The following is a 23227-nucleotide window of genomic DNA, read 5'->3' on the forward strand; positions in this document are numbered from 1 at the left end:
ATGGACAATATCATATACAATAAATAAAACAATAATACAATTTATAAGAAAATAATTATGATGATGATATTTCAACTGTGTGCAAAGTTAAGATAAACTCAACGAATTAAAATATATTCAAACAATAATTAAGATTAGACCATATAAAAAAATTATGAAATATATTTATTATAATAAAATAAATATATAAGCAAGGAAAAAAACTTAAAACATAAATATAATAATAAAACAAAAAAATAAAATAAAATGATTTACATTTCTTCAAAGAACTATCTACAAAGAAGATTATCTAATCATTTGAGGATCACTTTGTGCTAGGTTGTAAACTACTATATTCGAATCAGTTTGTGTATTGTATTCATTCAGTTGAGTGTACTAACAGTTTCAGTTTGGCGGTGTTTAAGTCCAAACTGCACTAAGATTTTTCAACGATTGTAAAATTCAAAGTCTTCTAGTGAATATCCTTCCTGCGTGGAAGAAGGGATGATGTGGGAGTTGTTACATTTTCTGAACATCCAGAAACAAACTTGTGTCTATTTGCAATATAATATTATAAAAATGTTTAAGGATTATTTAAAATATTGTTATGTTATGTTAGTTGCGATATTTGATTAAAAATTTTATAAAATATAAATGTTTAGAAATATAATATGATTAATAATTTTGTTTAAATTAGGTTATAAAATTTAAAATAGAAGTCGATCATGATTTGTGAAGTACATCTAATTACAATGTTAATATTTTATGATTAATGAATTATTTTATACAAATATTAATATTTTAAGATTTATGACCAGACTATATAATTTATGTGTAGGATTATTTTACTTGTGATTATGTGACAGTAAATAAACCGTCTTTTGAAATCAAGTAATTTATGGTTTGCATAATTTGAATAAACTGATGTTAAAAGTATGTTAGTTGTGATAATTTCTTAAATTTCATAGTATATAGTATATAACATTAAACTTCGGTGTTCATAGTTTAGAAACATTTATTGTGAATAGATTTAGAATTCTAAGTTTAGGGATGATGGTTTTTTAAAAATTTGTAAATGTGTTGCAATTAATAAATATAGTTTGTACTGCGTTCGTTTAATTAATTGTAAAATATGTGTTTTATTATTTGATGTTTTTTTATAACTATATACATTTTAATTAATTAGTTGCCATACTTATAATTATTTAATTAACTTAATTGTTTTTATTAATATATAAAAGTATTTTTTTTATATTTAGTCAAGTAAGATAGATCCCAATAGTGCTTCTGGTTCAGGGAGTGATCGTCGCATACTTATTTGGCCTAAGTTTGGAGGGTAAGTTACTAGTCAATTGATTTCTAGCTATTATTCAATTAATAGACTTTAAGATTTCGTAAATGTTTTTGAATTTGTTTGCAGGATTCTTCCACCGAAAAACGACGTACCTTCATTCGTTAAAAAAAAGTTAAAAGAACAAATTTTTTTGGGAGACTACTCTTGGAGATATTTGACTAAGACTCAGCGTGACTATTATTGGAATCTATTTGTGGTACGTTATTTTTTTAATAATCAAAATTGGTTAGAATATTTATATTCATTATTATTGATCTAAAGTGTAATTTGATTAAATTAAATTGTTTTTGTATTAATTAACATGCTAAGTATAGGTGGGATCCGCAACCTGAAAACCAAATTAGAGAAATTTGGAAAAACCAGTGTGCTGACACATACCGTCAAATCTTGCATCGTTGGAGGAAGAATGGCAGGTTGCCTCCTATGATAGATCAGGCGATGTGGGCGACATATCTTGCACATTGGGAGAAAGAAAGTTGGCAGAAGATGGCGGCGGCGTACTACGGGAAGAACAGGCGTAGCGAGCCTGCTGGTCCAGGGATTGGTTTGACCAGACACATTGCGGGCTCGAGACCCTTTGCGGTGCATGTTGCGAGTATGGTAAGAAATATCTGATTACATAATATAAGAAAGTATTATATAATAAATATTATTATTATATTAATTATTTGTTACTTGTAATTATCCATGTATGTACGTCCAATGCAGCGTGAGGAGCTTAACAGAGACCCAAACAGTTATGAGTTACATCTCAAGATGCACAAGCGGGCGAACGGGACCTTTGCCGATGACAAGTCCCAGCAGATCAGCGTATGTATATATTCAATTGCGCTCTATTTTTTTTTACGAAATGTTAAATTTGGAGGCATATGCATACATGTAAATTTGTCATTTGGTAAAATAGGAAGAGGTGGAGCGTCGTATCGACGAGCAGTTCCATTGAGGCATGCTGGAGATGCCCAACTCACTCCCACCCCTGAGCAAGTGAATGCGATATATTTCGATGTCTTCGGTGGTGTTAGTCATCGACGGGTATATGGTATCGGTTCCACCGCACATACCATATACTAGGATGAGATGACCCCTCGTCCTCGTGGCTCTAGCCAAATGAAGTCGTCGATGGCCGCATAGAATGAGGCGATATAGGTCGCCGTAGCTGACACAGCAGATGCAAGAGCGGAGACGCAACAGCTTCGACAAGAGTGCCAGCAGTATCAGAAACGCTTGGGTAAAATGGAGCAGCTCTTGGGTAAGATCTTCTCTGCAGTCAGTAACAAGAAAAAAAACCGGCAGAGGATACACGTGTTGCTGATCAGTCGTCCTATCCATCTTATTCATTGCATATCCAGGAGCCTTCTCCAAGTGACCGCGACGACGACGATGACGGGGATGATGACGCTGACGGGGGTGACGACGACGAGACGCAGCAGGCGTCAGATTGGTCGCAACTTTTGTATCGATAGATTGCTGTTTGTTTTGAGATATTGGTTTATGCTTTGGGATTAGACATTTGGATAATTGTTGTGCGCTTTTGTTTAATATTTTGGATTAATTAAATTTTATTTATAAATTTGTTTATATTAATTAGTAATAATATTACTGTAATAATAATTAAATATATAAATTTATTTTTTACAGAATCATTTATATTTGCAACGGTTGTTTAAAACCGTGTCAAAATTTGCGACGGTTTTGTAAAAACGTGACAAAAAGTTTGTTACGCTATACTTAAAAACGTAGCAATTTTTGTAACGGTTTATTTCTAACCGTGACAAATATTTGCGACGGTCCGTTTTAAAACATTTTCAAGCGTAGCAAATATTGCTAAGATTTTTTCAACCGTTGCAAATAAATTGTGACGATGAGTTTTGCAATGTTAAGATTAAACCGTCGTAAAAGCGTTGCAAATGTAATTTTGCAACGCTTTTTGCGACGGTAGAAGTGTGGCAAACCTCCGGTTTTTTTATAGTGTGTCCCGTAAATTCGATTTGCATTCTTTTAATTCAATTGAAATATTATAATGCAATATGATATTCACGGATTATAATAAACTAATACGAGTATCCGACCAAGACTAATTGGTGAATGAGCCGATAATTAATAATTAATTTATTCTAATTATCAAAATCCATTGAATAAATTCACAAATTATATTTAACCTTTAATTCAATTGAAATATTATAATGCAATATGATATTCACGGATTATAATAAACTAATACGAGTATCCGACCAAGACTAATTGGTGAATGAGCCGATAATTAATAATTAATTAATACTAATTATCAAAATCCATTGAATAAATTCACAAATTATATTTAACCTGTATTAATTAATTCTGATTATTAAAAGTCAATGGAGTAAATTCACAAATGAACCATTTAATTCTAATTATCCAAGGTCGATTGAGTAAATTCACAAATGAACATGTATATTTCTAACTATATATAAAAATATAATATAATATAATATAAATATAAATATAAATATAATATATAATAAATATAAATATAAATAATAATATAATATAATAATAAAATAAAAATAAAAAATAATAATAATAACAAATTCTAATTATTGATTGTGAAATTGAGTATATTCACGAATGAACCTATATATTTTATTGGTATTGATAGTAATAGTAATATAATAATAGAAATAGTAATAGTAATAGGAAATAGATTTTAGTTCAATACAAATTTTTTCAATGTGTTGTTTGTCTCCAACCAAAATTTGCTTGATAAATCATGTGACATGCACCTTATGTTTGGTAATATTTTCCGAAAAACATAAGGGTCCAGAATCAAACCAGTTTCCCTGTAACAAAAAATGCAGGATTCAGAATGCTAGCTAATGTAATCTTCTATTAAGTGTCAATGTGCCAAATATTGGAGTTCTTCATTGTCCTTTTCCTAAATTCTTCTCATCATCTTCGTCACTACCATAATCTTAGCAATCGTCACCTGAAACAAATTGAGATTTCAAGAAACTTCAGGAAATTAAGAATGAATGAAGAAGAAAGAAAATTTTAATCTTGTATCTACTAAGGTGTTCATTCTCACAACCAAATGTCTAACTCATTCATGCAACAACTCACTCCGATTCAATATATAGTCTAACACTCAAACCAACCAATGTACCGTCACTTATTTTGTTCAGTTTCAAAATTGCAGCCGTCAAGGACTTTTCTGAGTTACAAAATACTTCAAGGCAGTCAAATTGAATATGCTGGAAGTAACAAACGTTCAATCAACAACTATTTGGAGCACATGTCATTAGAAAACTATTGCTATTGATAGAGATTGCTATTGATACTTCTGCCGTGGTGGTCGAAAAGACAAGACACAAGCGAATGTTATCCACATACACAAATATATTAATCAGATACTGATCGAAGAACTTCACTACATAGTTAGTTATTGCAAGGACCAAAATATATCTACCACTGAGAAGGTGTATGATAGGGCACACACTGATGTGTTTATTCGTCGATCATCAAGGGAAAGGAGGGGACCAACATGGCACAAGGATTTTATCACTCATCAGATGGAAACCCACGTCTCTGAAGAAGAATATTCCAAACCAAACACCACTACAGCACATGCTATTGTCTCTACTAATTAAAATAATCATTTTAGTTTGTTACATTGTAGGGACACGTGTCTATGAGAATGATGAGATGAATTGTATTTAAACTATTATGAATGAAATGAAAAGGGATATGCAAATTTCCCAAAAGTTATTCTGTCTTCTTCCTTAATTTTCTGGAGTTTGGGTATCCTCGAATTACCCACATCTCGAGACTACCAATTTGGTGCTCTCGTTGAGTCCTCTCCCATGGCCGACGGGACTCGCTCTTCCTCTCGCCTCGATGAATGTTTTACCCGCTTATCTTCTCATGAAGAACAGATTGCTACCATTGCTACAGCAGTAAAAGAAATCCTCCACAAAATCTCCAACATGGAAACCAACACCAAATCTAAAACTACAAATGACGGTGACTCTCTTACCATCACTTCTCCTGGAGAGTTCCCTCAAGATGCTCCTTCATCTCTGTTCCGATCCATCAAACTCAAAATCCCTTAAATTCAACGGTGATGATCCTTATGGATGGACTTTTGCTGTTGATGAGTTTTTTGATTACTACAACCTCCCAGATGAGCAACGCCTCACCCTAGTCTCATTTAGCCTTGAAGGCCCTGCTCGTCACTGGTGGCAGTGGATGAAAACAAATCGCCAGTTGCATTCTTGGAAAGGATTTCTATCGGCTTTACTTTCCCGATTTGGACCCTCTGATTATCGAGATTTGAAGGGAGAACTCTCCAAACTTACTCAAACCACTTCCGTACTCGATTTTCACACTCGCTTCGAAGCTCTTTCCAATCAAATCTCAGGTATCACTCCTGACTTCCTTCAAAGTTGCTTTGAATCGGGCCTTCGATCGGATATACGTCGTGAGGTCCGACTCCATCGGCCCACCACACTGCTACAGGCCTTTAGCATCGCAAAAATGATTGAAGATAAGCTTCAAGATACTACTCCCGCCTTCCAACCAAGACCTCGCCCCCCTCTATCCTTCTATCCAAAAACCTCTGCCCCACTTTTACCTACCCCACCTTCACCAGCCCATAATCCGAGCCCCCAAACCAAACCATCTATTCCCTTTCGCCATCTCACCACAGCCCAAATGGCAGAACGCCATGACAAGGGCCTTTGCTATAATTGTGACGAGAAATTTCATAGAGGCCACATTTGTAAAGGAAAAGCATGTATTCTGATTATGGATGATGGATCTCCAGAAATCACATCAGATATTAATGATCTTTCTACAAATCTTGAACAAGTTTTAGACTCCTCTCATGAAGCCCCATCAGCCGCTATCAGCTACCATGCTTTAGCTGGCCAATATTCACCCCAAACCTTGCGTCTACAGGGTCTCATCTTGTCCACCACGGTTCAGGTTCTCATAGACAGTGGCTCCACCCATAATTTTTTGCAAGATCGCCTTGCTAAACATCTGAGTCTAACCATTGAACCGTCACCTCATTTTAAGGTGATGGTGGGCAATGGGGAAGCACTTCACTGTTCTGGGCATTGCCCTAAAGTCTCTATTTCTTTACAGGGCAACACATTCGAGGTTGATTTCTTCATCCTTCCTATTCAAGGGGCTGATGTGGTTTTAGGTGTTCAATGGCTCGCAACCCTTGGAGATATTACTACAAATTACCAGCATCTTTCTATGGACTTCCTTTGGCACAATAAGCGCATTACTCTCCGTGGGGATATTCAATCGCCAATTGAACCGATTCAATTCCATCAGTTCAAACGCCTCCAAAATACAAACTCTATTGCATTTTATTTCCAACTTTTACCCATACCCCCAACCCCCACTCCTACTACTCATACCACAACCTCTATTTTCCCTGAAATCGAATCACTTCTTGCAGAATTTTCGAGTATTTTCTCTGAACCAAATCACCTTCCCCCATCTCGAGCCACAGACCATCACATTCCCCTGGTTCCTAACCACTTACCAGTACATACTCGTCCTTATAGATACCCCCATTTCCAGAAAACAGAAATCGAGCATTTGATCCAAGAAATGTTGCATTCGGGTATAATTCGTCCTAGCACAAGCCCTTTTTCCTCACCCGTCCTTCTCGTAAAGAAAAAGGATGGTACATGGCGTTTCTGTGTCGACTATCGAGCATTGAATTCACTTACCATCCCTGATAAATTTCCTATCCCCACGGTCGAAGATATGCTTGACGAATTATATGGTGCTTCTATCTTCTCTAAGATGGACTTGCGGGCTGGGTTCCATCAGATTCGCATGGCCCCTGAAGATATATTTAAAACAGGCTTCCGCACTCATGAAGGACATTACGAGTTCATTGTTATGCCGTTTGGATTGTGCAACGCCCCTGCTACATTTCAGAGTACAATGAACTCTATCTTGAAGCCATTCTTGAGACGATTTGTCACGGTATTCTTCGACGACATCCTCATTTACAGTAGCAATCTGAATGAACACCTCCAACATCTTAGATTGGTTCTGCAGTGCCTGGTTGATAATTCTCTATTTGCGAAGAAATCTAAATGTGTTTTTGGGCGGTCAAAAGTGGCATATCTAGGCCACATTGTTAATTATGGAGTTCGACCAGATAATGAAAAAATTCAGGCCATTCTCGCATGGCCCATTCCTACGGCCATTAAACATCTTAGAGCCTTTTTGGGGCTAGCTGGGTACTACAGAAAGTTCGTCCGCAATTTTGCCCAGATTGCTTTTCCTCTAACTTCCTTACTAAAGAAGGATTCCTTCACATGGTCGGAGACAGCAAGGGTTGCTTTTGATGCTCTCAAATCTGCCCTCACTCAGTCTCCAGTATTGGCATTGCCTAATTTCAAAATCCCATTCGTCATCGACACCGATGCTTCGGGCTTCGGTATTGGCGCCGTTCTTACTCAAAATGGCCATCCTCTTGCCTTTTTCAGTAAGAAACTCAATCCAAAATTACAGGCAGCTTCAACTTATGAGCGAGAGTTATTTGCAATTACTGAGTCGGTGGCAAAGTGGCGCCCGTACCTTTTGGGAAACCGTTTTACCATACGCACAGATCAGCAAAGTATTAAAGAACTCACTACTCAACTAGTTCATACGGCTGCTCAACAACGGTTTCTAATCAAACTACTGGGCTACGAATTTTCAATTGAATACAAGCCGGGCTCTACAAATAAAGTTGCAGATGCTTTATCACGTGCTCCATCTACTGAAGCTCCTGATTATGTCAATGATAGTCACATTTTCTTATTGACTTCTGTCACTGATCCGCTCTTGGATGATTTGCGCATTGAAACAACCCACAACCAGGAATTGCAGGAGCTTCTTCATCATATTCAAACCAATTCTGAAGGGTTTTCTCAGTTTTCTGAACGAGATGGTCTCGTCTTTCTTAATGGCAGAATTGTTCTATGTTCAAATTCAGTCCACCGGACACGTATCATTGCAAAATTCCACTCCAGTTTAGTGGGTGGGCATGGTGGATTTCGAAAGACTTTGATGCGCATTTACCCTCTATACTACTGGCCAAAAATGCGCGCTGAAATCAAAGAATATATTCGTTCCTGCCCAACTTGTCAAATTACAAAATATCAACCTTTAGCACCCGCGGGACTTCTTCAACCACTACCTATCCCAAATGCCGTTTGGGAAGAAGTTTCAATGGATTTCATAATTGGGCTTCCCTTGACAAATGGGAAATCAGTTATTATGGTCGTCGTGGATCGACTATCAAAATATGCGCATTTTTCTCCTCTTCCAACTAAGTTCTCGGCGCCATTAGTCGCTCAAGTATTTATTACAGACATCTGCCGCCTTCATGGAATTCCCAGAACCATTGTTTCAGACAGGGATCGAATCTTCGTAAGTCGATTTTGGCGAGAACTTTTTCGCCTCAGTGAAACTAAACTCCATTTCAGTACAGCACACCATCCGCAGACGGATGGTCAAACCGAAGTCACTAATAGGGGACTCGAGCAATATTTGCGTTGCTTCACTATGGAAAATCCTCAAAATTGGCTCTCCTTTCTACCTTGGGCAGAGTACTCCTATAACACTTCTTTTCATTCCTCTACAGGCTATACACCATTTCAGGTCTTATATGGGCGGCCTCCACCTGTCATACACCCTTATCAAGAGCTCACCACTCCTATTGAAGCTGTAGAACATACCTTAATGCAAAGGGACAGGGTTCTTACGGATCTCAAAGAAAATCTACAGCGCACACAAAATCGAATGAAACAAATGGCGGATAAAAAACGACGTGATGTGGAATTTCAAATTGGTGACATGGTTTTAGTAAAGCTTCAACCATACAGACAATCCAGCATCCGCCAAGGGCATTTCTCGAAACTTGCAAGACGTTTTTATGGACCTTTTCCAATAATCGCTCGAGTTGGTGCAGTCGCTTATCATCTTCAACTTCCAGAGCATTCACGCATACATCCAGTGTTTCATGTTTCATTACTGAAGCTATATCACCATAACAGCACTCTTCACCCTCTGCCACTTCCGACTCAAGCAATAGACAACCATCCTCTCATGGTTCCGTTATCAATCCTCAACAGCAGGCAAGTCCAGACAGAACTTGGTCTTCAGACCCAACTTTTAATTCAATGGGCAGAGCTCCCACCCGAAGAATCGACTTGGATGCCCATTCAAGACTTCAAGGCCATTTATCCTGATTTTGACCTTGAGGACAAGGTATTTCCTGAAGCACCAGGGGAAGTTGATAGGGCACACACTGATGTGTTTATTCGTCGATCATCAAGGGAAAGGAGGGGACCAACATGGCACAAGGATTTTATCACTCATCATATGGAAACCCACGTCTCTGAAGAAGAATATTCCAAACCAAACACCACTACAGCACATGCTATTGTCTCTACTAATTAAAATAATCATTTTAGTTTGTTACATTGTAGGGACACGTGTCTATGAGAATGATGAGATGAATTATATTTAAACTATTATGAATGAAATGAAAAGGGATATGGAAATTTCCCAAAAGTTATTCTGTCTTCTTCCTTAATTTTCTGGAGTTTGGGTATCCTCGAATTACCCACATCTCGAGACTACCAGTGTAGTAGCCTATCATCATGTTCATACCTATTACCTCTGATTCTATTTCATAACATTATTGGGGAAATATAATCCCAACTCTTAATCAGGTGAACCATAAAAAGCAGTGCGCACTCGCTTCATCCCTTTGGAAGCAGCTAGCAGCATTCTCATGAGCAGAAATAATCAGTAGTAACAAGAAGAAACTTTCATTTCATCCCATGCAGGAAATGAGGGTGAAAAAAAACTACAATCAGCACGAGTCATCCGGTTCTTAAGTCGCTCATTTTCGTATGAGTCATACAATTCTTCCACATCATGCCCACTGTTCAACGAATTACGTAAACAAACAATATTACAACAGTTATTCCCTAAATTAAAAAATCCACTACGTGATAATCGTTTTATTGATAGCAGTTTTATCAAGAAATGCATACCAAAATTAGTATTTCTTACAAAGATGCAAGAACAAACGAGTTTCGCATTTCGGATATAGGAAGATGGAAATGATGACGGTTTAGTCTTTCTTCCTTCCTGAAAGAGTCATTGACTAATGTCGCTGACGAGCAAAAAGGTCTTAAGATGAATGTATAATAAGTAACTACCACTTATGAAAGAACTTGTTTTTTGCAGCAGTGGAATATAAAAGGTAGCCAACACTGACAAACCCACCAATCCATCCTCTGCCTACACATCTTTGTTTTGTTTAAAAAAGCTTATAATGAGGAACTACAAAGAATCTTCAAGAAATCTGAAGATACGAATATGTATAGCAGTTTCAACTATCCGCAATTTTTCTACGCTGCCAGTGAATACACCATGCACATGTAGTCATTTACCACAGATGAGGTTATATGAGCTCGTATGGATATCACAGTCATCTCATGTATGTTGCACACTATCCGAAGGTAGTTGTCTCACAAACTGAGTCTTACCTGGTGAAACACAATCTCCCATGCTTTTGGTAATCTATTTCTTAACTAGACAATTGATGCGAATGAACACTACATTTGGAGACCTTAATGCTCCAGACTAAATGAACCAAAATCGATTTTCAAATGGACAATATAACAAGCCAAGATACAAGCTGAAGGACTTGCAAAGTTAATCACAATCTTTCAAGACGAATTTGGTGGGTCCGTTCCACCAACATATGAATGTTGCAATAGTACTTGGAAGAAATAAATAGACGCAAAAGAAAAGAAACCATATTGAAACTTCCATCATACCCAAGTTTCCCAAGCACTACACCAGATTCATTAGTGCGAACAAGTCCAATATCTTCAGGAGACACGATTTCATGTGTGTTTCTATTTTCAAGTATTCCGTCCTACAAAAAATTGAAAAAACTTGTTATAAAGAGGATTTTCGAAAGGGAACAAATTAAAATAGAAATGATAGTATTGCTCAGGAAGGGATTCAATACGCACCAGAAACAAGAAAATGTATGAAAAGAAAACAGATTGATGCATGATTTCACTAAATAGGAGTTACTGAAAATGTTTTCAGTGCCAAACTAAAACGATGAAGCGTGACTTCATAAAAGTGACTAATTTTTCGAGCATTCAGTGTGTCGAACACCAACCTGATGTAAACCAGGTTCATGAGCAAAAACAGAAGCTCCAATAACCTTATCTTCTGATTGAACTTGTCGGCTTCTTTTCTTTTTGCCTGGGTTATGCTTGGTACTGACATAAGATTGGAAAAACTTGTAAACTCAAAATAGTTGGGAAAATTTTAAATATCAAGACACGTATTTAAAAATTCATACCTATCAATTTGCTGCAACATATTTTGGTTGATGATCGGTATCCAAAATTCAAAGTTTAAATTTGCCGTCCTCTTTATCATCACAAACCCCTTATATCCAAAATCTTCGGTCCAACTATTTTGCATTATAAAATATTCATGTATTTCATCATTTTTCTTAACTGTAGCATTCCCTACAATAACCATACCATGACCGCCTTTATAGATATCCTCGCTGTCCGGTTCCTTGTAAATAATCTGATTGAAAAATAAATAAATAACTATCAGTTTTGATAAATTAATAATAATTTGAATAATATAGCTTCATTTGATTTCAGATCAAACCTCATGAAGATCATGAAGTGATTGATAGCAATCACAGCTTGCAATAATTGGATAATGACTTGACCATTCGAACGCCTCGATCCCACTCAACTTCTTATAAGAGAAAATTTTTTGTCTGAAAAACTGAAAAAATAAGAATAGATTATTATATTCACAAAAAAATTGTAAATTATAATTTAAAATGTTACCTCGTCACAAAACTTCGCATAGACATTTTTTGGCCGTGGATCCATTACAACACTAGTGACCTGGAGGCCATAATCTCTAATGTAATTCAAGACCTCGGATACTTTACTGCCGCTTTCGTTATTTACATCTCTTGCTTTCTTTGGATTGTCATACTTTTTGTACAGGTTATCGTGAACGTCGTCCAAATTGAAGTAGTAATTGGGGCATTTTTCAATTTTAACTCCAACTTTTCTGCACAACATCTCGACACACGTCACAGTAGTGACGATTGCACACACTTGCTCATTGCCTTGCTCTCTTACCGGAGATATAATTTTTTCATTAAAATTGAATTTCGTGATAGCAAATGAACACGGCTCTTTTCGAAGGTAAGCATGAAGTGCTAGACTAAGTTCTTCTCTGTGGTAGAAAACAAAATAGATACACGTAATTAGACAGGGGACTAATTGATTGGCAGGTTGAGTTAGATACATGATCCACGAATTAAGTGATAAAATCTCTAATTTTGATCTTCCTCCCCAATCTATTCTGTGTTTTAAAATTTTACTTTTTATTTGGGTGGATTAACAGACTGTTTGGCAACCCGGATTTGACTGGATTTTACTGGATTTGGATTTCAAAATTCCCTTTTTAGTGTTTGGATAGGCAACTTAAAAAACGGAATTCTGATTTGGTTGGGAATTCCCGGGATTTGATGGGATTCTTGTTAACGTAACCAAATCCTATGAATGTTGACAAGATTTCATGGGATTGGGATTTGGAAAAACCAAACTTATCGGCAATTTTTTTTTTTATCTGTTATCTTTTACTCTTTTATTTTTGTTTTCCCAGAAAGTCGATAAAAGCCGATCTAAAGCTTACGCATATTTTATTTCCATGGTTCAAGCTCCAAGACTCGTTGTAAACAAACTCAAGTCAGTATTCTTTTTTCATTATTCTGCTCGCGCATTCCAAGAGAAATGAATTTTCAAAGCTTTTGCAATTTTTATTTTGCTCGTAATCTGCTAACTCATTTAATGGAGTTGATATGATTGGTTTATGTGGTTGTGGAGGCATATTCAGATTCCACATGTTAACTTTGATAATTATTATAGACTTCTTCTGCAACTATCTTCATGAAATACTTTATTTTTTCGTAAATAATGTTTTTTTTTTTGAAATCATCCCTGAATAATTTTTTGATGTTTTTTTGTAGGCACTCATAATAGCTTGCATCGCACCGTGTAGGTTGAGTTGTGGTGAAAAAAACGATTTAATTAATGGTATGTTCCTTTGTACCTGGGTTTAAACTTTAATGTTGTCATTGTTACTAAATTTATTGCTATTTGAGTGTATGTCACTGTATATGCTAAATTATATTGACAAATATATTGCAAAATGTATTAAGGTTTTTTTGTTGAGCCCAATCAATGCTTTAACCCATTTTTCGGAAGTTTCCATTAGCCAGAATCCTTTTGAATCCTCAAAAATCAACCTTGTCAAAGGATTATCAAATGATAAGTTCGGAAAAAGTGCAAGTAAAAAATTAGCTTATTCCCAAACAAAAAATGCATAAATTTTGTGTTTTATTTCAGTACACTGTTAATGGACATGTTTTTTTGTTCCACATAATGTTTAGGTAATGTTTATGTGTTATTTGTAAAAAATCTTGAATTTCATGTCTATATATATATATATATATATATATATATATATATATATTCGAAGCGTTTTTGTCTATATATTTAAAAATTCAATTCTTAATACTTGTAAAAAAAATTATTGATTGAATTAGTTGATAACACGTATGTGTTTATGACATATGAAATCAATTTATTTTTGTAGATAACTAAATCGAGGTTGTATTTACACAACCATGTTAATATTTAAATATTTTTTTATTTTATAGATGGATAGAGTCAAAGAATCAACTCGACGATCTCAGAGAGCAATTATAGTAGTAGTGGCTTGTGTTTCTTACTTGAATATGTTATTTTATAAAAATAAGAGCTATATAAGTAGAGTCATATCAGAAAAAGATTTGAAAAGAGATATAGTTAGGAAGGAGTTAATGTATCGTATTGAAACCGATGAAAGAATTCGTGGAGTACTTCGTATGAGACCGAATGCATTTATGAAATTTGTTTCACTATTACGAGAGAAAACTTTCCTCGAAGATACTATTTACAGCAGCATAGAAGAACAATTTGCAAAATTTTTGTATATTGTTGGGCAAAATGAAAGTACTCGTTCAATGGGATTTATATTCTTACGATCTGGGGAAACCATCAATCGACATTTTCACAATGTCTTGAAGGCAATCATATCTCTTCAAGATCAATTTATTATTCAACCTAATGGGAATGATGTCCCGCCTGAAATATTTCATAATCCTAGATTCTATCCTTATTTCAAGGTAATTCTATATAGATATATTTTTTTCGATTGTTCCATTAAAATAATAAATTCATATATGATTAAAAATAATATAATTTTGATACATATGATAGGATTGTATTGGTGCAATTGATGGAACACATTTCCGTGTTAAAGTATCTAAAGAACATGTTGCAAGATATAGAGGAAGAAAAGATTTTCCCACACAAAATGTGTTGGCTGCATGTACCTTCGACTTGAGGTTTACATATGTGTTACCCGGATGGGAAGGTTCAGCAGCTGATGGTCGTATCCTTGAGGATGCACTTGATAGAGAAGATAAGCTAAAAGTTCCAAATGGTATTTAATATAGAATAAAATTTAATTTCTAAACTTTAAAAGATTTGGTTCGAAAAGAGTTTGTAATGAAAAATTTAGCATAATTTTAAATTCCAAATCCAAATTCATATTTCTCCAAACAAGAAATGGATTTGTAAATACCATTTTTAAATTATATATCCAAACACCAAATGGAATTTTAAATTCATGGATTTTCAATTCCAATTCCAAATCCAAATCCAAATCCAAATCCAATTTTTTAAGAAACCAAACACAGTGTAACCGGCATTTTGTGAGGTTCTTTCAAAGCATTGAATTGACGAGCAGTCGGATTTGGATTTTGTTAGCTCCATATGTATCATTTTCAGTTAGAAACAAAAATATAAAAACCAAAAAAAGGATAAACACAAAAAACATTAAAAAAAAGACAGTAAAAAATAATATTCAAATAAACCATAAAAAAAATTTACGTAAAACCTCATCATTTTTTGTCGGTCCATGCTTGCAGATTGAGTTATACCCGACTATTCTTGAATAACCCAAAAAGGTTCACTCAACTCCTGCATCATAGAGGACTTCAATGGAGGGGATAGGGTTTCGTTGCAGAGGGAGAGGGAGAGGGAGAGGGAGAGGAGGTAAAAAACGTGAGTTGGGGTAAAAAGTTAAAAGAGAAAAGAAAAGGCCAAAATTAAATTGGAAAATATTTAAAATTGTTGAAAATATATTATATTATATTAGAATTGTTGAAAATTGAGTTGTATTATTTTGAAAATTAGTGTGTGATGATGTAGATGATGATGATTTAATTTTTGGACTAATCTTCCATTGAGATCTATAAATAGGTCTCTTCATTTGTGTAGAAAAACACAATTTGAGAGAATAAATTTAAAGTGTGGAGTTTGAGAATATTTTGAGTTTTATAAATTTTACTTTTCACAACACGTTATCAGCACGATCGCTCGAAGATTCTCTATAATTTTCGACGCTCCAAAATACAAGAAGAAGTCAAAAATATTCAACAAGTAAGAATTTTTATTTTACTGTTTATATATTTTTATTGTGTATATATTAATATATAATATCATGTTATGAATTTTTTTTTAAAACTTGTTATAAATCCTGGGAGGATGTTAAGACGACATTTCACACTCCCGGTAAGGGATACGACAAGTATAAAAGCCTCTAAGGTTTTTAAACAATAACGTGATATATATTTATTATGTATATATATTAACTATATTAATATATAATTTCATGTTATTATATAAAAGGTTGTCTATGACACTGACCTTATAATAACGTGATATGATATATATTATTGTGTATTTATATACTAACCATATTTGTATAATCTCATGTTATTATATAAAAGGTTGTCTACGACACCGATCTTATAATAATGTAATATGATATACTATACCTGACTTTATACTAATTATATTGGTATAATTTCATAACATTATATAAAAGGCTGTCTACGACACTGGCCTTATAATAATATGATATGTATACATAATTATTTAATTATGATTATCATTATATGCATTGCATCATTATCACAAATTTTTATTCAACACATAGTCGATTTTTTCCTTTACCCCCAACGGTCACAAACGGCTAAATTTTTGCCCTATAAATATGTTCACTCAAACTCATTTTCAATCACACCAAATTCATTCTTCATCTCAAAACATTTTCTCCTCGGTTTTTTTTTCGAAAAAGAAGAAGATGGAGTTTTTGGCTTTTCTAAGGATATTTTTCATAACGATTATGATCATCATGCTCACGAGTTTTGTATTCACCAGCGATTTTCTACTACATGCTTTTTCTCTATTTGTACACTTACTTGTACTCATCGTTTATCCATTATTTTGTATTGTCATATTAATGGAAATTAACTAATAAAATGCATTGTTATTTTTCTAGTACCACCATGTCAAACTTGGCAAAGCTTGAATTCGTTGTACTCGATATCACTGGAAAAAATTATATGCCATGGACTCTTGATGTTGAGATGCATCTTGAGTCATTGGATCTAAGTGAAAGCATTAAAGAAAATAATATATCAACCTCACAAGATAAAGCAAAAACTATGATTTTCTTACGCCGACATCTTGATGAAGGGTTGAAATGTGAGTATCTCACAGAAAAAGACCCAATGACTTTATGGAAAGGGCTGAAAGAAAGATTTGAGCATATAAGGGAAGTGATACTTCCGACCGCCCGTGATGAATGGAATACATTGAGATTCCAAGACTTTAAAAAAGTCAGTAATTATAATTCTGCGATGTATCGAATAGTCTCGCAATTAAAATTCTGTGGACTTGAAGTCACAGAGATGGAAATGCTTGAGAAAATATTTTCCACTTTTCACACATCGAATATAACTCTACAACAACAGTATAGAGTGCGTGGATTTTCGAGATATTCCGAACTAATCGCATGTCTTCTTGTGGCGGAAAAGAACAACGAATTGTTAGTAAGAAATCATCAATCCCGACCCACTGGATCAACGGCATTTCCTGAAGCAAATGTCGTAATGAAAAATGAAAACCAAAATCAAAGGAATAGACCAGATTTTGGGCGTAGACGAGGTCGAGGACGTGGGCGTGGACGTGGACGTAGAAATGACCGTGGTCGTGGACGCGGTCGTGGATATGAAAATAATCGAGATAGTTATTTCAGTAACTCATCTCAAAAGAGCGTCACGCACCACCCACTAAAAAGGCAGCATGAAAACATGAGTGAAAATGAAAATCACTCAAAAAGAACTGAGAGTGTTTGTTATAGATGTGGCACTTCGGGACATTGGTCATGAACTTGTCGAGCCCCCGAGCACCTTTGTAAGCTCTATAAAGAATCGATAAAGGAGAAAGGAAAAGAGACCAATTTTGTTGAAAATAGTGACCATTTAATTGGTTCAACTAGTTTCAGTTCTGCAGATTTTTTGAATGATTTCGAAGACATTGATTAAAAGATTGGTGGGACTAGATTGTAACAAATTTGTATTTTTCATGCATTTTTGTATTATAAAGCATGTTATATTTTACATTTGTATTGTACTTAATTTTTTTTTATTACATTTTTGTGAAGTTTGATATGGAAAATGCTATGAGCAAACATAGAAATAATATCATGGAAATTTGCATAACGGATAGTGGTACAACGCACACTATTCTGCGAGATGAAAGATATTTCTTGGAACTAAAACCAACAAAAACAATGGTGAATACAATATCAGGTCCTGTAGACTTGATTGAAGGTTTTGGTAAAGCGAAATTTTTGTTACCTAATGGTACAAAATTTTTGATAAATGATGCTTTATATTCACCACGATCGAAAAGAAATTTGTTGAGTTTTAATGACCTATATTCTCATGGGTATGATACTGAGACAATGACTGATGGAAATCAGAAATATATGTGTCTTACCATATATAAGTCAGGAAAGAAATTTGTAGTTGAAAAACTATCAATGCTCCCTACTGGATTGCATTATACACATATAAGTCCAATTGAATCAAATATGGTGATGGATAATTCATCAATATTAACAAATTGGCATGATCAATTGGGACATCCTGGTTCAACAATGATGCGAAGAATTATTGAAAATACACATGGTCATCCACTGAAAGACCAGAAGATCTTTCAGAATAATAAGTTTCAATGTAAAGCATGTTCAGTTGGAAAACTTATTATAAGACAATCACCAGCTAAAATCCAAACTGAATCACCCATATTTCTTGAACGTATTCAGGGTGATATTTGTGGGCCAATTCATCCACCATGTGGACTATTTCGATATTTTATGATATTAATCGATGCCTCTAGCAGATGGTCACATGTATGCTTATTGTCAACTCGGAATGTGGCATTTGCAAGATTGATGGCTCAAATAAAAAAATTGCGAAATCAATTTCTCGATTATACAATCAAGAAAATAAGACTTGATAATGCTGGAGAATTTACATCCCAGACTTTCAATGATTATTGTATGTCAATGGGAATCACTGTTGAACATCCTGTAGCTCATGTTCATATGCAAAATGGATTAGCTGAATCATTGATTAAACGTCTACAACTGATTGCTAGACCAATGATTATGAAAACAAAACTCCCTATTTCTATATGGGGACATGCAATTTTACATGCTGCGGCATTAATTCGCATCAGACCAAGTGCATATCATAAATTCTCTCCATTGCAACTTGCATTTGGTAAAGAACCAAATATCTCTCATCTAAGAATTTTTGGATGTATGGTGTATGTGCCTATTGCACCACCTCAACGATAAAAAATGGGTCCTCAAAGAAAAATCGGTATTTATATCGGTTATGATAGTCCATCAATCATTCGATATCTTGAGCCTCAGACAGGTGATGTGTTTACAGCACGCTTTGCTGATTGTCATTTTAATGAAGAAATATTCCCAGTGTTAGGGGGAGAAAAGAAACACATCGAAAAAGAAATCACATGGTATGTACCATCATTGTTACATTTGAATCCAATGACCAAACAATGTGAAAAAGATGTACAACAAATTGTACATTTGCAAAGAATAGCAAATCAAATGCCAGATGCATTTGCAGACACAAAAGGGGTGACAAAATCATATATACATGCTGTAAATGCCCCAGCTCGAATTGAAATTCCAAAGAAACAGATTGAAGACACTCATGATGTCATTAAACGCCTGAAGCGTGGAAGACCAGTCAGTTCCAAGGATAAAAATTCTCGGAAAAAAAAGGCATAGAGAAGCACGATGATCATAAAATAGAAAATGGTGTTCCAGAAAAAACACCTGATGATGAAAATGTTCTGTTAGAACCACAAACTGACGAGAATCGTGAAATCTCTATCAATTATATTAATACTGGAAAAATATGGAACCGAAAAGACATAGAAGATATTCATGAGATATTTTCTTATAATGTGGCTTGTGACATCATAAATGAAAATGAGGATCATGAACCAAAATCTTATGGTGAATGTAAAACTCGTCATGATTGGGCCAAATGGAAAGATGCCATCCAGGTTGAATTGGATTCCCTGAATAAACGTAATGTTTTTGGACCTATAGTCCTCGCACCTGAAGGTGTAAAACCTGTTGGATACAAATGGGTTTTTATTCGAAAGCGAAATGAGAAAAATGAAATAGTCAGATATAAAGCTAGACTTGTTGCACAAGGTTTTTCTCAAAGGCCTGGAATTGATTATGAAGAAACGTATTCTCCTGTTATGGATGCAATTACGTTTCGATATTTGATTAGTTTGGCAGTGTCTGAAAATTTGGAAATGTGTCTTATGGATGTTGTTACAGCTTACTTATACGGATCACTTGATAGTGATATATACATGAAAATCCCTGAAGGATTTAAGATGCCTGAAGCACAAAGTTCAAAACTCAGAGAATTTTATTCTGTAAAATTGCAAAGATCATTATATGGGTTGAAGCAATCAGGCCGAATATGGTATAATCGACTAAGTGATCACTTGATGAAAAAGGGATATGTAAATAATCCAATATGCCCTTGTGTTTTCATCAAGAAAACAACATCCGGATGTGTAATTATTGCTGTATATGTTGATGATTTAAACATCATTGGAACGAATAAAGAAATTCAAGAAGTTATGATGTACTTGAAAGAAGAATTTGAAATGAAGGATCTTGGAAAAACCAAGTACTGTCTGGGTTTGCAAATCGAACAAAAAGAATGTGGAATTTTTGTTCACAAGGCAAATTATACAGAAAAGATTCTTAAACGATTTAATATGGATAAATCAAATCCATTAAGTACTCCAATGGTTGTAAGATCATTAAACATAGAAAAGGATCCATTCCGTCCATGTGAGGATGATGAAGTTATTCTTGGTCCAGAAGTACCATATCTAAGTGTCATTGGTGCCCTTATGTATCTTGCAAATTGCACTAGACCTGATATATCTTTTGCTGTAAATTTATTGGCAAGATTCAGTTCATATCCAACAAAGAGGCACTAGAACGGAATTAAACATATATTTCGTTATCTACGAGGAACGACAGATTTGGAACTTTTGTACTCAAAATATACCAATCAAAGTAGCATTGGTTATGCTGATGATGGATATTTATCTGATCCACATAAGGCACGTTCCCAAACCGGATATGTATTTACTCGTGGAGGCACCGCAATTTCTTGGCGTTCACAGAAACAAACACTCGTAACAACTTCATCAAATCACGCGAGATTATTGCATTACATGAAGCAAGTCGTGAATGTGTGTGGTTAAAATCAATGACACAACATATCCAAACTTCTTGTGGATTATCAGTAGACAAGAAGCCTGTGACGTTGTATGAAGACAATGCTGCATGTATTTCTCAAATAAAAGAAGGATACATCAAAAGTGACAGAACCAAACATATCCCCTCAAATTTCTTTGCCTACACTCAAGAGCTTGAGAAGAATAAAGATATTGATATCTGTTACATTCAATCAAGTGAGAACTCATCAGATCTCTTCACAAAGGCACTTCCCACGACGATATTCAGAAAGCATATATACAACATTGGGATGCGCAATCTACGGAATATGTGAAGAATCACTCATATTAACATGAGGGGGAGTTTACGTGGCTGCACTCTTTTTTTATTGCTATGGTTTTTATCCCACTGGGTTTTTCCTAGTAAGGTTTTTAACGAGGCAGCATAAAACACGTAATAAAGACAATCATCATATGACGATCATCATCACAAGGGGGAGTGTTGAAAATATATTATATTATATTATAATTGTTTAAAATTGAGTTGTATTATTTTGAAAATTAGTGTGTGATGATGTAGATGATGATGATTTAATTTTTGGACTAATCTCCCATTGAAATCTATAAATAGGTCTCTCCATTTGTGTAAAAAAACACAATTTGAGAGAATAAATTTAAAGTGTAGAGTTTGAGAATATTTTGAGTTTTTGAGTTTTATAAATTTTACTTTTCACAACAAAAATGAGGGTAGGATGGATGGACAATTCGTTATTGATTGTTAGTTTTTTAAATTTGAACTTGCAGACTTTGTTTTAAATTAAATTAAATTTCCCTTTAAAAAGTTTCTTGCAAATATCTGACTCGATAGCATAATTTAAATTTTATAATATAATTATAATTAAATTTCCTATTAAAAAATTCCTTGCAAATATCTGACTCGATGGCATAATTTAAATTTTATAATATAATTATATTGTTTGCATGCTGATGTAATTTAAAGAAAATTTCGGTCAAATCGTTTGATTTTTCAAATTTATGAGATCTTTTGTTTGATCCGACTTTTCTCTTCTTCTTTTTTCTCTTTTTTTTTTAATAAAAGATATTAATCTATACATAAATTGTATCAACCCATCCATATAAATATTTGACTGTGTGAGCATGTGCCATAAATATAGATCAACAGTAAAACATGTGAAAGTTAGCGAAAAGATTAGAAATATTTGCATCAAACACTCTTGTAAAATATTGAAAATGTACACTTATCTCTTGTGAAATTTTAATAGGCATATTCAACCCTGACCTTTTAAAAAATTAGCACACTCGCCCCTTCAGAAGAGTGATTATTGAGCACGCGCCCCTCATGCGGCTGAGCAAAGATTTTGAAATTTTTTTTTGCACCAAATACCTCTGTGAAATATTAAAAATGCATATTTGACCCATGTGAAAATAATTTTTAAATCTATTCAAACCATAATACACAATTTTTATTAAAATCTAATTATAAAATATTTAGCAAACACTTTTCGTTTTATTAATTTTATTTTTAATTTTAAATTTATTATGATTATATAATTATTTTCTAAAAAATATTATAATTTTATCTTGTGGTAGCGTTAAGTCGTATCACGCCCAAATTACCCAACTCAAATCAGATAACAAAATATGCAGTAATGTGAGTATGGATCGTTCCCACGAGGAAAGTGAAATTTAAATAGTATTCTTAAAATAATGAAAATAATAAAAGGGGATTTTTGGATTTTAAATATACTATGCAAGAATTAAAATAAGAAAGATCAATAAAATAATGAGACTTGGTATCGGTCGACTACACCCTTGAAATTATTCATTCGATCATCGATTCCCTAAAAATAATTAATTCACATTGAATATTTATCTTTGGAAATTTAATTCATGTTTCACCTTAATTTTAGTTAACTAGACACCAGCGTTCTAAGTTAACCCTTATCCCATAAATTAAATCAATACTAGCGATTAGATTTAAATCCACGGCAGCATTCAAATGGGTAAAAATAATGACAACACAAATACCAGC

The 23227-nt window shown here is 34.3% G+C and overlaps 2 protein-coding genes across 2 annotated transcripts; one reads left to right on the forward strand and one right to left on the reverse strand.

Annotated features, from left to right (window-relative positions):
- Positions 1-4020: 4020 nt before the first annotated feature.
- Positions 4021-12481, reverse strand: LOC140875659 (uncharacterized). The gene is made up of 6 exons (XM_073279388.1): positions 12235-12481; positions 12047-12161; positions 11724-11959; positions 11538-11640; positions 11182-11282; positions 4021-4295 (listed from the first exon to the last, which is right to left on the reverse strand). The coding sequence occupies exons 1-6, from the start codon at positions 12258-12260 to the stop codon at positions 4292-4294; spliced, it is 585 nt and encodes a 194-aa protein (XP_073135489.1). The 5' UTR covers positions 12261-12481; the 3' UTR covers positions 4021-4291.
- Positions 12482-14285: 1804 nt separating this feature from the next.
- On the forward strand, positions 14286-14958 carry LOC140867512 (uncharacterized). The gene is made up of 2 exons (XM_073272591.1): positions 14286-14630; positions 14725-14958. The coding sequence occupies exons 1-2, from the start codon at positions 14286-14288 to the stop codon at positions 14956-14958; spliced, it is 579 nt and encodes a 192-aa protein (XP_073128692.1).
- Positions 14959-23227: the final 8269 nt, after the last annotated feature.

Source organism: Henckelia pumila, chromosome 1 (assembly GCF_033568475.1).
Source record: "Henckelia pumila isolate YLH828 chromosome 1, ASM3356847v2, whole genome shotgun sequence".
Classification (NCBI taxonomy): Eukaryota; Viridiplantae; Streptophyta; class Magnoliopsida; order Lamiales; family Gesneriaceae; genus Henckelia; species Henckelia pumila.